Here is a 17,526-nt window from a genome sequence, read left to right on the forward strand (position 1 = left end):
CGCGGAACCGCACGTAGTTTCAAACTGCTGACCATGAGGTTGGCAGCCCGACTCATAACCACTATGCTACCAGAGTAAAAAAAAAAAAAAAAAAATATATATATATATATGCCAAACATTTGCCTTGTGTTAAAAGTGAGCCTCTATTACACTATCTAACACTTATGGAACTAGATGAAATAATTATTATGATCCAGTTAAATTTAAGTTTCTATGGTTTCACGAATTCATTTGCAAGAAATGATAGGTGCAGTTTCAATAATCTGGTATTTAACATTCTTTGTGTGGTGCTGTTAGCTAATGTGCTACACTGCAAAGTTGTTTGCACCACAAGGTCGGTGGTCCAAGCTCACCAGCCGCTCCTTGGAAACCCTATACAGAGTCTTTATGGGTCAGAATTGACTCGACGGCACTTAACAGCAACAATCATCTTTACTACAGAATATTTAAATAGATTTTAATTAATAATGTGATGTTTATAGATACTATAGATATGAGGGGGGGCTCATAATGTTCTTGGAACAATTCCATTATCTTTTCATTCCATTTTCCCATGAACTTTTGGAAGTCCCCTCATAAACATAATAATGAAACCAAAGACCTTTCTCTACCATGGAGAATATTGTAGACATAATTTATTTTGTGCTTACACAATCTGACTTCAAAACCATCTACATAAATCTTCTCTAGGTGACATGCTGATTGAAGGTACACTAGACCTAGAATCAATACTATTAGAGCAAGTATTTACAGTTAAAATTTTATGTCTTTAAAGATTTAGATAAAAGTAATGACCCAATTGCTAGCCCTCTGCATTTATCAGTCATCAAGTCCTGGGAAAACTGAGGTCAACGTTTCCCCGGCATTGTGAGGCTCAAGGTTGCATTTACCTGGGACATTCTCTCTCGGTGCTTGGCCTCAAGTCTCTCCTTGGCTTTCTGGAAATGGGCATGTTCATTCTCATCTCCAGGAGTCTCCAGATACTTGTCAACAGCATCAGGGGTGCTGGCTGCTGTTGTAGGAACTATAAAGCAGAAGAAAAGGAGGTTTGAGAAGAGAAACAGGATATTTGATTATTCAGCAGAAAGCCTATTTCCAGTGATTATCAACAACAAAGAATTTAGTGTAGAAGCACAGACAAGATGTTAATGCTGTTTAAGAGAAACACCATGAGACAGTTTGCAGTTTCATAAGGGTGTGTTTCACTGCTTTGGAAAAAGGGTGAAGGCAACCTTTAAAACAATCCATTTTGCAATTTCAATATTACATTTAAAGTTATTTACAAAACAAGCATGCGTAAAGCAAAAACAGCCCATTTAAGAATACAGACATGTATGCCCAAATCCTCACACTTTGCTATTTTTTTGTAAATTTTTGCAATACTGGAGGTAAACATCACAATCATCCCACTTTAAAATTTCTATGGAAACCAATGAAATGTCAAAATTAGTCTATTACAAAATAACGGTACCTCAGGATAAGGTAAAGTCAAATTATGCTATGTATTTTAGATAGCTTGAATGCAAAGCCATCTTCCTGGAAAAGTATTTGAAATACTGCAAAATGAAACATAAACATCAACAAACGCTTTCTGAAATCACAGAACGGGCTTTTCTGCCTTCACAAATTTTATACTGCTAAACAATACCACTGAACTGCAACATATACTGCTATATTGCATGAAAACATAAATAGACATAAATTTGAAGAGTACCCTATAAAAGAAAAATGTCCTAATATATGAGCCGAGTGAATTGCTATGCTTATAAAAGCAGTTTTCCAAAAGATTAGTAATCACTAGTGAGAATCCAGAATATGGATTTTGATTTAAAGAAGAAAGCATTTGTAATCTGAAAAATGAAATGTTAAAAACATAGTAAAACTATGTTTATAGGTCAAACCAATTTAAATTTTTTATTCTAAAAGATTATTTCAATATTATCCACACTCCAATTATTTTTCATCATTAATTTTATCTTAATTATTTAAGTATTATATTTGGGAAATAACACTTCAGAGGAGATCTGAACAAAAAGTGATTATGCGATGGTCATTTTGAAACTAAGTGTTAAGTTAAATGCCTTTTTTCATATATATTATTTTTAGTTAAATGCGTTTTACACATGCTTCAAGAAAACATCTGGAATTGTAATAATCCTAAGACTTAAGTTTTAAAAGAAAACCTCAAAGATTTTTTGTTAAATAATTAAGGAATCTCTTCCATTTTAAAGAGGGACATTCCTTCTGATTTCTTTCCTTTTACTTCAATCACTGCTTAATGATTTTTTTTAAGGCAATTTAGGAGTCTATTCAGATGTGCCTTCAGCTGACCCAAAACAAAACCAAGCCCACTGCCATGGAGTCCATACTCAGAGTGACCCTATAGCTCAACTAAAAGGTAGGCCATCATTCCTGGAAGGTTTTTGTAAATGCTTATTTGTCCATTCCTCTTCCACATCTTCCACTGCAAGCCCATGGGGTTGTGTGGATCTGGGATTGTCACAGGGCACGACTATTCTGAAGCCTGTGCTAGGTGCTAGTAAGCCTGCGTATCTGTCTGTGCCTGTGTTCCATGCTGTAATGGTGGTGGTGGTGTGCAGCCGAGTCGGTTCCGACGCAGCAACCTTGTACAGGGTTTGCTGAGGCTGTAAATCTTTATGGGAGCAGAAACCCTCACCTTTCTCCCTCTGAGTAGCTGGTGGAATTGAACTGCTGAACTTTCAGTTAACAGTCCAACAAGTAACCCAATTACACTAGCAGGGCCCTTTCCTCCATGCAGTAAACAAGGTTTATTTCATTTTACATCGACAGTAAGGGATAGAGCGAAGGCATGGGCTTTGCAATTAATCACAGCTGGCTTTGAATCCTAGTTCCTTCTTAAATTAGCTCTGTGACTGGCGCAAATAGCATTCAGCAGCTAATGGAAAAATTGGCAGTGACATTATAGGAGGAAAGTCTGGTGATCTGCTTCTGTATAGATTATTCTTGTTCTTAAATTGAGTCAGTTCTGATTCTTACCATCCCTACTGTGTTGGGTTTCCTACAAATAGCTGATGGGTTTGAACAGCCAACCTTGTGGTTCCCAGTCCGGAGATGACCCTACAGTGCTACACCATAAAGATTACAGCCAAGAAAACCCTATGGGATAGTTCTATACTATAAAACACGGGGCCGTCATGAGATGGAATCAACTTGATGGCAATAAACTTAATTTTCTGTTCCTTCTTAGATTAGCAGTGACCTAGGGCATGTAATATATGGATTCCATGTCCTACTTTCTTTATCTATCAAGTGGTGATAGCATGCTTACATAAGAATGTTCAGAAAAACAGATACCACATCTTGTGTCATGTATATGTTGTTCGGCAGTGAGTGTGGCAAACCAGAAGATTCACACGTTAGTGCCCCTCCATTCTCCTTAGCTAACTGTGTCCTATTCAAATCTTAGAGCTGATGTGAATGACAGGGAAAATCAGCTACTTTTATTTCTAATCTATAAAAATGAATTACATACAGTAAGTGCCACCTAAGAAAAAGTAATACGCATGTTTTTTCAAACATCTTAGGTATACCCCAAGTGAAAGCCTGAAATTACAGAATATATGTAGAGATCTGAAAAATAATTTTCAATCTTAAAATTCTGCTTGTTTATAAAATATTAAAGATAGGTGTATTCTGCATAAATTCAAACAAATCAATATGCAAGAATACCTTAATCATGTCCCCAATTTACAACAGAAATTTAGTGTTTATTTAGCATTTTGAATTTGTTTCCCATAGTCTGAAGAATTTACTCATTGCTACAAGTTAAGGTAAAACTAGAAAATAAAACAATTACAATCTTTTTGCAGAGTACAATCTTCAGAAAGAAATAATTTAGGAAACCATATTTTACATTTTAAACAGAGGGAAATGCATAAATGTTAGGGGTAAACTTCACTGATTAAGATAGTTGTCCTCTGTAATTTTAGCAACTATTAAGGGGCTTCAAAGAGTTCGTGGAAAAATGGCAGCACCTCCTTTGGAAATTCAGAAATACTTTCTATGTTGTTAGGTAGTATTGAGATGGTTATGAGTAACGACTCTGTGTACAACCGCACGAAACACTGCCAGTCCTGAGCCGTCCTCACAATCATTCCTATGTGCCCATTATTGCAACCACTGTGTCAATTCACCTTGAGGGCCTTCCACTTTTTCACTGACCATCCACTTTACAAAGCATGATGTCCTTCTCCAGGGACTGTTCCCTTCTGACAACATGTCCAAAGTACATAAGACAGATGTCTCACCATCTTCCCTTCTAAGGAATATTTTGGCTGTACTCTCCCACTATGGTGCACCTAACCCAAGTCATGGTATTTTCAATAACCTCATATGCATGCGAAAACTGGACAGTGAATAAGGAAGACCGTATTAGAATTGATGCCTTTGAGTTATGGTCTTGGAGGAGAATGTTGAAAGTGCCACGGGCTCCCAAAAGAACCAACAGATCTGTTTTGGAAGAAGTGCAGCCAGAGTGCTCCATGGAGGCCAATATGGCCAAACTTCGTCTCTCATACTTTGGACATACTGTCAGGAGGGAGCAGTCACTAGAGAAGGATATCATGTTTGGTAAGATGGAGGGTCAGAGGAAAAGAGGAAGACCCCCAACGAGATGGATTAGCCAAGTGGAAGCATCGATGGACTCAAGTGTGGCAACAGTAGTGAGGTTGGCCCAGGATCGGGCAGTGTTTCGTTCTGCTGTGCATAAGGTGGCTATGGGTTGGTACCGACTCTATGGCACCTAACAACAACAACTCCCAAGACAGATTTGTTTGTTCTCTGGCAGTCCACTGTGCACTTTCAATATTCTTACTATATAAGTGAGTAAGTTTTACCTCTTAGTTTGCAAGTTTTGTCTACTGTTCTATGAGGAGGAGAGAGTTACTGTAACCTCACTAGTTTAAATTGAAACGTAGTTTTCCAATGAGAAGAAGACAATATGAAAAAGAAAATAGTAAGGGAATGAGAACGAAAAGTTCCACAGGATGAAGAGTATTTAAAATATCCAACCTTTTTAGGTATATGGAAAGAAATGCAAATACTCTAGTATCTATTGATTCAATTTCATCAAGAAATAGTCCCTGCGAAGAAATCCTCATTATCTGTCCCAGTTACGTCTTCTAGAATTGAGAATTTGAGAGGTGCTGTCTCAGTGTGTACTCTAGAGGTTTGCAATTGAATCGCACTCAGCAGCATCTCAGTAGAAAGGCCTGGCTACCTGCTTCTATAAAGATTACAGCCAAGAAAACCCTATAAGGCAGTTCTACTCTGCAGCGCATGGAGTTGCATGAGTTGAAAGCAAATGATGTAATAGTTAAGTTTTATTTTGTTTCACACTCGTTTGTTTTATATATATATATATTTCTATGTTGTTAGGTAGTATTGAGATGGTTATGACTTACGACACACACACACACACATATGCTGGAAAAGCTGTTCTCTTAGCTGGGAACTTCTTTCTTTATTTTTTTATATTGCCCTTGAACAATGATGAGGGAATAGTGAAATGATAAAAATGCAACTGCTTTCCAAACCTTATTTGCTGAGTAATGTTAACCAGAATTTAATAAAGACAGAATCATAGAAATCTGAATAAGCAAAGGCATTCTTTCCTTATATGAGGAAAAAAATCCATTAGTTTATAAATGATAATAACAAAATTTAACTTTTGAAAATTAGAAGCTCTATTAGCACCCATCTTTTTTATTCCCTAAATTTTCTGTGGTAGTGACTATGTGCCGTGGAGTCGGTTCTGACTCATAGCAACCCTGTACAGGGTTTCCAAGGCTGTAAATGTTTACAGGAGCAGAAAGCCTCATCTTTCTCCCGCGGAACAGCTGGTAGTTTCGAACTGCTGACCTTAAGGTTCACTGCCCGATTCGTAACCACTAATCTACCAGAGCTCCTTATTTGAGGGAGTGGGGCGCTTATCACTCAAATTCTTTTACATGATGATATATGAAACATATTTGTCAATTACATCTTCAAAAGTAACACCTCTGTTTCTTTCATTTGAATAGAAACTGCATAAAGGGATTACCTGGACAGTTAAACATATTATTTCCTTTCAACTAGATAGGAAGAAATATCCAGAGAGAAAAGGTAAGTAGGATGTTAATATAAGTATCCTTTACACTCAACGCCCAGTAAACTGAATTAAGAAATTGCCTGGCACATAATAAAACATTAGAAAATTATAAAAATGTAATTAAAAATAGATGTATATGAGGGCTTCAAAAAAGTTCGTGGAAAAATTAAATAAAAAGATAATGGGATTTTTTTCTGTTTTTTTTTTTTTTTTTTTCAAATCCATGTTAGCCATTCAAAGTAAACTAAATTAATAAAAATGAAGTTTTCTATATTCACACCATCGAGAAAATCAGATCACTTGATATTTTAAAATATATTTAGCATTTTATATCACTGCCCTGCAGTAGGCTAGGAGGAAGGGGAGACCATGTTAAGGAAGAGATTGTACATGGAGCTCAATTTTTTTTTTTTCTCTAGGAGTCCTGGTTTGGCACTGTAGGATAAGCACTGGATTGCTAACCTCAAAGTCAGTGGTTTAAACCCACCAGCTGCTCCTCGGAAATTCTATATAGGGTTGCTATACAATGGAACCGACTCTATGACATTTAACAACACTATCCCTACATCCTAAAGAAGGTATCTTATCAGGACTTGCTGCCATTTTATTATAAAGTCCATGGTAGGCAGGGACCTGATATCCAAAGGATGGTTAGGGCCAGGAGGTCTAGTGGCTTTGTCCTCACTTGTTCTACGTGCTCACTTTTGGGAAAGGTTCATTGCTGTTAAGTGCCGTCTTGTCGGTTCCATCTCACAGCGACCATGTATAAGGTTTCTGAGAAGCGGCAGGTGGGTTTGGATCAAAATAAACGTTATAATATGCCTAAGGTACAGAGGCAGCAGGAAATCATTATAGGAAGAAAAACCAGCCAGGAGGGTTTAATTTTGTTTGTTAAGCTATGAAAGCCGTGACTCTTGATTTTATAGTGGCAGTTTATCCAGTCACAGTCCTCTGAGGCTCCTCAGAAGCTGTGGTAGGGCTAAGATTGCTAAGCTGACCCAACAATAATAGCCTCCATTCATTGGTGTTTACTGTGCTAGGCTGCCTTACATGTGTTCTCATTTACAATGTGGAGAGAAAATAAGTTACTCAATTATAGTTACCGTGTAGGGGGAAACACTATCATTTAGCAGGCGCACTCACTTCCTGGACATGCAAAAATGCCTGAATTTAGGGTGAGGTAAACTATGGGGACCTGGTATGGCACTGTAGGATAAGCACTGCGCTGCTAACCACAAGGTGGGTGGTTCAAATCTACCTGCCGCTCCTCAGAAACCCTATACAGGGCCGCTGAGTCAGAACTGATTCTACAGTACTTAACAACAACAAAACAATGAAAAGGCTATAAAGTTCATTTTAGGGTTAATTTATCCACATGCCTGTGATACAGTTAAGGGCTTGTTTTGTTCATGTACAACATGGTTTGGTTTAAAAAATTATATTTTTTGTTTCACAGCTATTTCTTATTCCCCGATGTCAGTGGTTACGAATCGGGCTGCTAACCTCAAGGTCAGCAGTTCGAAACTACCAGCAGTTCCGTGGGAGAAAGATGAGGCGTTCTGCTCCCGTAAAGATTTACAGCCTTGGAAACCCTGTGCAGGGTCACTATGATGTCATCTGGTAAATGACCTTTGACCAAATTTTGATTAGGAAGGGTTAAGAGAAATCCCACAAAGCTTGCATCTGGAGGACCCTATTTAAAAAAAAAAATCATTCATGCCTCTCCAAGCAAGTTTTTGCTAGATGTTATTCCCTTTTCAATAGGAAACACTTATTCCCTAAACTTAAGGATAAACGTCTTTATCAATAGGTTTTTGCCTAGAAATTCCAAATCATTAGGAGCGCTAATATCATCATACACATAGGCTTTTAAATTTTCAACTGACCTTCATATTTATTTCCTTATTTTAGTCTCACAACAAGAATATGATAGAATGTATATAATGCTGCCATCCTTTTTATGTAATATATTGTGAGAAGACACACACATCCACACAAAACCCAAGCCCATTACCACAAGTGTAGTCATAGCAATCCTATAAGACAGAGAATCGTTCCATAGGATTTCTGAGATTGTAAATCTTTACAGGAGAAGGCACCATTCTTCCTGGAGTGTCTGGTAGATTTGAACTGGCATCAGTGTAGCTAACAACCCAACACTTAACCCACTGTGCCACCAGAGCTACTTATAACACTGAGAATTGCTGTCTAAATAAACTGAAACCAAGGGCAACTGAAAAGCATTTCCAACTCACAGAACATTGCTGTGTGAAAGCTAGCATTTTACTTCCCCAAATTCAGTGGCATTTTAGATGGCCAGACCCTCAGTGAGATGGATTGGCACAGTGGCAACAACATTGGGTTCAAACATAACAAGTGTGAGGATGGCCCAGGTCTAGGCCCAGGCAATGTTTCGTTCTGTTGTAAATAGGGTCAACTATGAGTCCTAACCAATTAACCACACCTAACAACAACAACAACAGTGCTTTCTTTATAACCTTCATCCTTGTTCTTGCAACCTTGATTGGTCAAAGGTAACTGAGAAACTGAGATAACAGTTTTATCTCAGACAGATTGCTTTGAGATTTTTTTTTTTTTTTTGTGATTGTTCATTTCTTCATGCCTTTATTCAACAAATATTAAGTCCCTGGGTGGTGTAATCAGTTAAGCACTGGCTACTTAACTGAGCGGTTGGCAGTTCGAACCCACCCAGAGGTACCATGGAAGTAAGGCCTGATGAATGTTTCCAAAAGATAACAGCCATTGAAAACCACATGGACAAGTTCTACTCTGCACACAGCAGACCATCATGAATCAGAATCAACTGGAATTCTGTTATTGGGAGAATTCAATGAACAAAACAAAGATCTTTGCCCTTGTAGAATTATATTCTTGTGAGAGAAACAGTGCTATAAAAATAAAATTTTAAAGAAAAATTCCACAAAATCATATCATTTCTAGGATGTGACATATATACAAGAGGGTCTCAAAACCTCATGGGAGAAATGGATTTAAAGGTAATGAAAATGTTCCATGAATTTTTTAAGTTCCATAATATATGTATCATGTTAAAAATATGTATCATATTCAAAAACAGAAAAACTGAAGAGGGTTGAGAAGGCTCAGGAGTATCAGTTGGGGATAGGGAAGATTAGATCCAATTTGAAAAGGTGCCATTTGGGCAAGTGGCTGAATGAAGTGGGGAAGTTATCTGAAGGAAGTAACATGACAGAGAGTCAGGGCAACCAGCGCAAAAGGCCTTAAGATGCAAGTGTGCCTGAAGAGTCCCAGGAAGAACATGGTGGCCAGAGAAGAAAACTCGAGAAAGAGCAGTTGAGCAGACCCTGATAAAATGCAGAGCAAGATCACAGAGGGCCCTGAAGCCATTGTAAGGATTATACGGAACCAACACAGGGTGTTGAAAAGAGGAAAAAAATGCAATGTGTCTTTTTTGTGAAAAGGCTTATTCTGGCTACTAAAGGAACAAAAGTAGATGGAAAGAGATCTTTTAAGAGTGGAAGATTAAGATGACAGGGGCTTGGCCCAGGGTGGTAGCACTGAGGTGGTGAGGGGTTCCCATGGTAGATTCCTACGAACGTGTGCTTACATGCTCTTGTGCACACATGCACCCATACACATACACATACACATACACAAGGAAGAGAACGGATTTGCTCCTTTTTTTTTCACAAAATGTTATTCCCTATCCCATATGTGTGTGAGGATACATTTCAATTTCAAAAATGATGCACCAATGCTTGTCACAGAATTTAAGCTTCACATTGTAATTTCGTATACATTGTGAAGTTCAACTTACTAGAAGAAAAAAAAAATTCAGCTTGCTTTCAGTTTATTAGTAAGCTGTACCCAATTAATGTTCATATGATGAAACATACCACATTTGGACCAATGAAATGACATTAAGGAAACATTTCCATTTCTGCTTTTCCCATAGGAAAACAATAACATTTTAAGGGAATTTACTTCAAAAGGAGAACCTGTGGCTATATTCAGAATGTGGTGGAAAATTTCTCTTCATCCACCTAGAGGGCCTACATATTCAGCTACACCATCAAATCTAACCAATTACCCTCATTTTCATGAACCAATTACCCTCATTTTCAGTCCTGATTTTGTAGTCACTGTGTATCATACTTCATTCATATTCATACTAAAGTCAGCAAGAATTGCCCCTCTCATTTTGATGTTTATTTGTTTCCTCAATTTTCAGGGTGACACTTAATTTCACAGATGTAATGGACTTGACCCCAGCAGCCTTTCTGTGTGAGAAAACGTGGCAGTTTGCTTCCATAAAGATTTATAGCCTACTCTGTTCTACTATATCCTCCAGGGTCACTCTTGAGTCAGAACTTGCTAGATGACAATGGGTATGGGTAATGGACTCAGGGTGCCAAAGGAGTTATATAACATCACCTTCAACAGGAATGACTGTGGTCACCGACGCCAAGCCATAAAGCCACATGTTTTCCTAAAGATAAGCCTGTGAATGGCATTAAGTCTATATACTAATATTAGATGGTGGCAATGGTTATGTGTTGTGGAGTCGGTTCTGATTCATAGTGATCCTGTACAGGGTTTCCGAGGCTGTAAATCTTACAGGAGCAGAAAGCCTCATCTTTCTCCCTCGGAGTGGCTGGTAGTTTTGAACTGCTGACTGTGAGATTAGCAGCCCAACTCGTAACCACTACGTTAAAAGAGCAAGAAAATTTGATTACTTTTCTTTCATGAGCAAAAAGCCATTTATCTTTATACTACTGACAACAGAAGATGAAAGTACATTAAGATCTATATAAATCATCAGCTTATCATTGAAACTGTTATTTTATACAGAGCTAGTCATGCTGTCAGTTGAAATGGTGAGGATTTATGTAGCAGAGATTACAAGGAGGATACTTTTTTTTATATAGGTGAAATATAAACCAGAAAAGAAAGGTTTTATGTGAAAATGTAATCTCAAATATGACAGAGATTCAGACAGCCACCCAACTTAAAGGTGGGGAAAAAAAGCCAAAAAACACCAATCCCTCCATTTCTCTTATACCAAAACAGCTACAAATTTTTTTTTTTAAAAAGAGCAAACCCCAGCAAGTAATCTAAACATAAATATTTAGTACCAAGTCCCTTAGACATATGAACCAATAAAGTGTATGATTGTTGTATGTGGTATTGTTGTGTGCCATCGAGTTGGTTCTGACTCATAGCAACCCTGTACAGGATTTCTGAGCCTGTAAATCTTCACTGGAGCAGAAAAATCTCTTTCTCTTGAAAAGCGGCTGGTGGATTAGAATTGCTGACCTTGCAGTTAGCAGTCCAACTTGTAATGCACTACACCACCAGGCCTACTTATATGTGGTGTGGCGCTGTCGGATCAGCACTGGACTTCTAACCACAAGATTGGTAGTTTAAACCCACCAGCCGATCCTTGAAAACCCTATATAGGGTCGTTATGAGTCAGAACTGACTTGACAGCATTTAACAACAACAGACTTTCTAAAATAACAAAGAAGGCATCCCTTCCCCTCCCCCTGACCTTGCATCATATGTACTTTATAGTCAGTGTAATCATTGTTAGCTGGGAACACTACCAATGTATCGTATGGACATAAGGTAATAAAAATGTAATTGTGCCGTGTTTGCTCTACTTTAGTCAAACTACCTCTATTTTTTATTTTTATGGGCACACATTGACATGGAAATTTTGTCAGATATGTGAAGCAAGCATGAAAGTATGAGCACTAATCTTATTATTATTTTTTTTTATTAATATCTATATACTACTTAAGGAGTTCTGGTAGCGTAGCGATTACGAATTGGCCTGTGAACCTTAAGGTCAGCAGTTCGAAACTACCAGCTGTTCTGCAGGAGAAAGAAGAGGCTTTCTGCTCCTGTAAAGATTTACAGCCTCGGAAACCCGTACTACAGGGTCACTCACTATGAGTTGGAAACGACTCCATGGCACATAGCCATCACCAGCCATATAGTACTTAACCTAATACCCCCAAGATTAAAAGTGATGCTAGCTTGAAACTTAAAAAATATATATGTATATATATAGATATGAGTAACAGGGGTAATAGGTAGCATCTAGACTGTATTAACCTTTGTTTTTTTGTTGTTTTTGTCAATTTTGTAGAAGCTTTCTCAATTTCATTAATGGTGGCTCATAAAGAGATGCCCTATAGCCACTCAACACTCAATAGATGAGTTTAAAATGTCATATATTCAATATTTTCCGTTCTCATAGAAATTGTATCAGCAAATGGGCAGATGGCACTATTAACCTCTATGGAAGCCTTAAGGAAAAAACAATTACGTCTTACTCTGGTCTTTCATGAAATTCTTTCCCTACTCTTATATCTCTGGTAGCGTAGAGGTTACAAATTGGGCTGCAAAACCACAAGGTCAGCAGTTTGAAACTACCAGCTGTTCCGCGGGAGAAAGATGAGGTATTCTGCTCCCGTAAAGATTTACAGCCTCAGAAACCCTGTACAGGGTTGCTATGAGTCGGAACTGACTCCACGGCACACAGCCACCGCTCTTGTATATATTACTTTAAGTTTTTACTTAATTCTATCACGTTTCTGAGTCTCAATATCATTAACAAAACTGTTATGCTATTGAAAATAGGGTACTTGGTTTAGTTGCTGACGTGTCTCAAATACAAGCTTAGCACCAGCTCAAGAGTAACTAACAGATATACATATCAAACAGAGTTGGTAAACTACTGCCTGCAGGCCAAATCCGCTCTAGAGGCTAAATTTTAAAATGAATTTTTAATGAGATACAGTAATGTCCTTTCGTTCATTTATTGTCTAGGACTGCAATGTGTAGTAGTTATGACAGAGACCATATGGCCTGCATATCCTAAAATATTATCTGGTCCTTAATAGGAAGCATTTGAGGACTGCTGTGTTAATCTAGCTACATACTCTCCTCCTTTGTAAAAAAAAAAAATACAAAGAACATCATCATTGTTGTTGGGTGCCATCAAGTTGATTTTCACCCCACAGCAACCTCAAGTTACCAAGCAGAATAACCTCATAGGATTTTCTAGGCTGTACTCCTTACAAGGGAGTCCTGGTGTGGCATTGTGGGTTAATGTGCCAGACTGCAAAGCCATTTGAACTGCAAGGTCGGCAGTTCAATCTCACCAGCTGCTCCTCAGAAACCCTATACAGGGTCACTATGGGTCAGAATTGATTCGACGGCACTTATCAAGAACAACAACAACAATTCCTTACAAGAGCAGATTTCCAGGTCTTTCTACCACTGAGTAGCTAGAAGAATTTGAACCATCAACCCTTTGGTTAGCAGCTGGGTACTTAACCACTGCACCACCAGGGCTCCTTAGCACAGATCACATACAAGTGGCTTCGAAAAGATCATGGGAACATTCCATCATCTTAGAATCCCATTTTTCTATGAACTTTTTGGAGCTTTCTCATATATAATGAGTACTTTTTGTTCTGAATAAATGAATTTTTTAATATAAAATATTGTTGGTTTGTTTGCTGTACACTTCTTTTAATCTTTGAGGAAAAGTCATTCTTTATTCTAAGCATTTCTGGGCATCAAAGATTTGGCTCTTCAATCTTGTCAATTGGAAAGTTCTTACTGGCACTGGTGTGACATGCAATTTAATGCAGCATCACATCTTTTAATGCTTTTAAATTATTTTTAATAATGCTGGCAGTTAAATGTAAATATCCTACTTCTACTAGTATTATAGAATATGCTAACAAGAACCAATATTTGCTATTCACTAGTGGAAGAATAATTATAGTGTGATTAAGAAAATGTTTTAAATCTGGTCTAAGATTAAATGGCCGTGGTGTAATGACAGGATGAGACAGCTAGGTAGCACACTCCATTCAAAGGCCACACAGTGACTTATCTACAGTTTGCAAATTGTAAGGTTCTGAGGCAACAGAATTAGAATTTGGAGAAGGTGGTTTGGCTTGATTTGATGATATACTCCAATTTCTTTTTATATTCTCTGGGAATGTACTAATCTCTTCCGTTATATCTGGATCATGTTGATGTAGGCAGAAATCAACTTTTGCACCACGCTCAAATCCTCCATGGGACCAGACCTACATACTGGCAGAGATCCTAAACTCATAAACATGATCCCAAGGTATACTCTAGATGCCAAGGAATCTGTGGTAAACCTACTGGCATCTTTACAGATGGTCTTTCCCCAGCATTTGCTGGGGTTCTATGAAGTGAAGATGAAACAGAGAGAGGAAGATGGGATGGTGCTTGTGTAAGGACCAAACTGATTTTACCTGATTTTGCCTACCTAGAGACTGCTTGACTAAACTCTAGTCAGGCTTACCAAAGCATTTTAAATAGACAAGGCCTCAGTTTTTAGTTCCCTCCAGAGACAAGGTCAATCTCCATTCTGTACATTAGTCTGAACACGTCCTCTAGCTCCAAGAAAATGATATATGTATAAATAGCCAGGCAGCTCAAGGCCAGAGGCCAGATGTTTTCCTTTACCCTAGCCTAAGAACAAAGACCACCAGTCCTGACCAATTAAACTGTAACATCTCATAGTTTGCCAATTGTTAACCAATCCAAAGATTGTAAACCTGAGCTGTTTGAAAACTCTATAAAAACCCTTCAGACAATGAATTCAGGGCTCTTTCCCTATTCCGATGCGTCGGATAAGGTTAGAGACCTGGCTCGAGCTTGAATAAACTACCTTTATGTATTTACATCGGTACATGGCTCCTGGGTAGTTTTTAGGGACCCTGAATTCTGGGCATAACACTTGGGTGGACCATGTACTACAGCCCAAATGCGTATTGGGTCATTCTCTGCTTCCAGAGTAGCTTATATTAGAGTAGAAAAAAATTATGGTACCTATAACTTACTGTAGTCAGAACAGCAATAGCAACTTCTACTTTAACTTACAAATATTGAGAGGTAGACCACTAGTCTAACAAACTCAATGTCATAGACATCTATAAGAATCGGAGACTACTGACTTTCTAAAAGCTAGGTATGCCCTAAAGTTTGCAGAAAGCGTAACTGCTTACACCAGCCTCAGCATATCTCAGAATTAGATGTGGAGACACTACAAGTCTAGATTAGTGTTTCTCAACTAGAGGTGATTTTATTCCTCCAGGGTACATCTGACAAAATCTTGAGGTATTTTCAGTTATTACAACTGATGCAATGTTCTGGAATTTTGTGGAAGGAGGCCAGGGATGCTACTAAACATTCTACAATATGGATTCTCTAATATAGTGGATAGTTCTTCACCAAAGAGATGTACTCAGCCCAAAGTGTCAGGGTTTGAGTAACCCTGGTCTGGACATTGGCAGAGCCACACGTAACTGCAGCAAAGGAGTCAGAAGTGGCTACTCATCATTTTTTATGGCAGGTCCTTTTTAGACAGAATGCCATCAGAGAAATGATCTGTTTTCCTTTTGAGATGCAATTTGTTGGGGGCAGCACTAGAAAAAAAATGACCACATATTGACATAGAAAACAAACCAACCAATAAATACATGTGCAATAATTTTACAATTTATGAATAATGCATTAGGGAGATAAAACATAAACCTTTTATTTACAGTCTTAAATCCAAATGGGCAAACACATAATAGATAGAAACAATTCAGGTATTGCAAGATTTTAAAAAATCCTAAATGGGAAAGGGTTTTTGAAAGCATTCAAATTCATGAGTTTATGAGCGGCATGAAACCTCTAAGCCTCACATCTCTATTCTTTCTATTGTGGTTTAGAGTCCTATCTTTCTTAACAACAACAACAACAACAACAAAGAATCAGTGTGCCGAAAATTGCAACACTCAAAACTGGTTTTAAACACAAAGAACTAGAAGCACCTGATTATAATAATAAGACGCGACAGGAAAATGATTATATTTATAATGCAGACTGTTACACATTTTCACGATCTATGTAATCGCATATCAGTTTAACTGAAAAGCTTGTTCTACCTCATTTCACATTTATTATTCAACTGGAAGCAACTCAGACTAAGCAACCCGTAAAACCAATCACCTTTGTGCAAAGAGGTATCATCCAATTAATCCTTAGTTGGTGAAGGAACAAAGTGCAAACCCAAGTTGCCAAATGAAATGGGCTTGTTCACCTTCGAGTTTAGCTCATTTTCTCCAACTAAAGTCTGCTATCTGTATTTCACCTCCAGATGACCATGACTTTTTCTATTCAAATGTTCGGCTTTGCTATAAATAAGACAGCATAGCCACTCAGGCTATAAATAACTAGAAATTATATGCTTTCTCCAGTCTGTTTGTACTAGCACTGCAAAACCCTTCACTTGCTATGATTGAATAGTCTCTGTAGGAAGACAAGAAAATATAGCCACCAAAATCACTTCAACCTCCTAGAATGAAAAGGTGTCACAGGATCTCAAACACACAGTAAGTTGATGGAGAAAATTACCGGGAAAGAGAAAATTGTAAAAGAGATTTTCAAAACCTGTTTTGAAGAGTTGACAATCCAAGAAGTAGCTATGTATACTTTAGGAAAATACAGTCATTAAATGATGTTCATTCAAGATGGGAAAACAAGCAAAAATGGTAGAAGATGAAACAAAGTAGAAATAATCATGGTTCTGTGAAAGGGTAGGAAAGACACTGAATTTATTGATGCATATTTAAGGAATCCTGGTTTGGCACTGTGGGTTAATGCGGCAGACTGCAAAGCCGTTTGAACTGTAAGGTCAGCAGTTCAAGCTCACCAGCTGCTCCTCGGAAACCCTATAAAGGGTTGCTGTGGGTCGGAACCGACTCGACCGCACTTAACTGCAGCAACATCACATTTAAAGCATTAAGGAAAAATGTGTTTTCAATATTCGTTGCCCTCTTGCCACTAATTTCTGTATTCTTAAAATGCACTTTTGTACTTCAAATATAATTTTATTACCCCAGAGAACTATGTCAGAAGCAAATGTTCAGCTCTTTGGAATGTGGAACACAATCACAATGTCATCAATGTTTCTTTGGTTCTCTCATGGTTTCTCTGGTTCGATGGTTCAAGACAAATTCACTAGGTCTTTTATAGTTTGTTGCTCATGTGTACAAAAGGAAAGAAAAAGCATGTCTATAAAGGGTTTGTGAGAAAACTACATGACATGTGAAAATGCTTAGTAAAATGTAGCGCACTATGCAAATCAATGTATTATCAACACTGTAGTGTGATATCTGGAGATCTTTTTCCTACTCCTTCTCTACCTACACACTTATCATACCCTAAGGTTTTCACAGAAAAAATGTTTTCTCATAGTAATAGGACATGTGCTTATTGTGGCTATGTTGTTGTTGTTGTTATGTGCCGTGGAGTCGGTTCCGACTCATAGCGACCCTGTACAGGGTTTC

The 17,526-nt window shown here is 37.9% G+C and overlaps 1 protein-coding gene across 8 annotated transcripts in view; it reads right to left on the reverse strand.

Moving 5' to 3' along the window:
• Positions 1-17,526, reverse strand: part of APP (amyloid beta (A4) precursor protein) — a 374,547-nt gene that overhangs the window by 128,418 nt on the left and 228,603 nt on the right. For all 8 annotated transcript variants that reach the window (XM_006872475.1, XM_006872472.1, XM_006872474.1 and 5 more), the window contains one exon: positions 891-1,024. In XM_006872475.1, the coding sequence (XP_006872537.1) occupies positions 891-1,024 (134 nt within the window). The remainder of the gene's footprint in view (positions 1-890; positions 1,025-17,526) is intronic.

The sequence above is a fragment of the Chrysochloris asiatica genome, unplaced genomic scaffold (assembly GCF_000296735.1).
Source record: "Chrysochloris asiatica unplaced genomic scaffold, ChrAsi1.0 scaffold00199, whole genome shotgun sequence".
Classification (NCBI taxonomy): Eukaryota; Metazoa; Chordata; class Mammalia; order Afrosoricida; family Chrysochloridae; genus Chrysochloris; species Chrysochloris asiatica.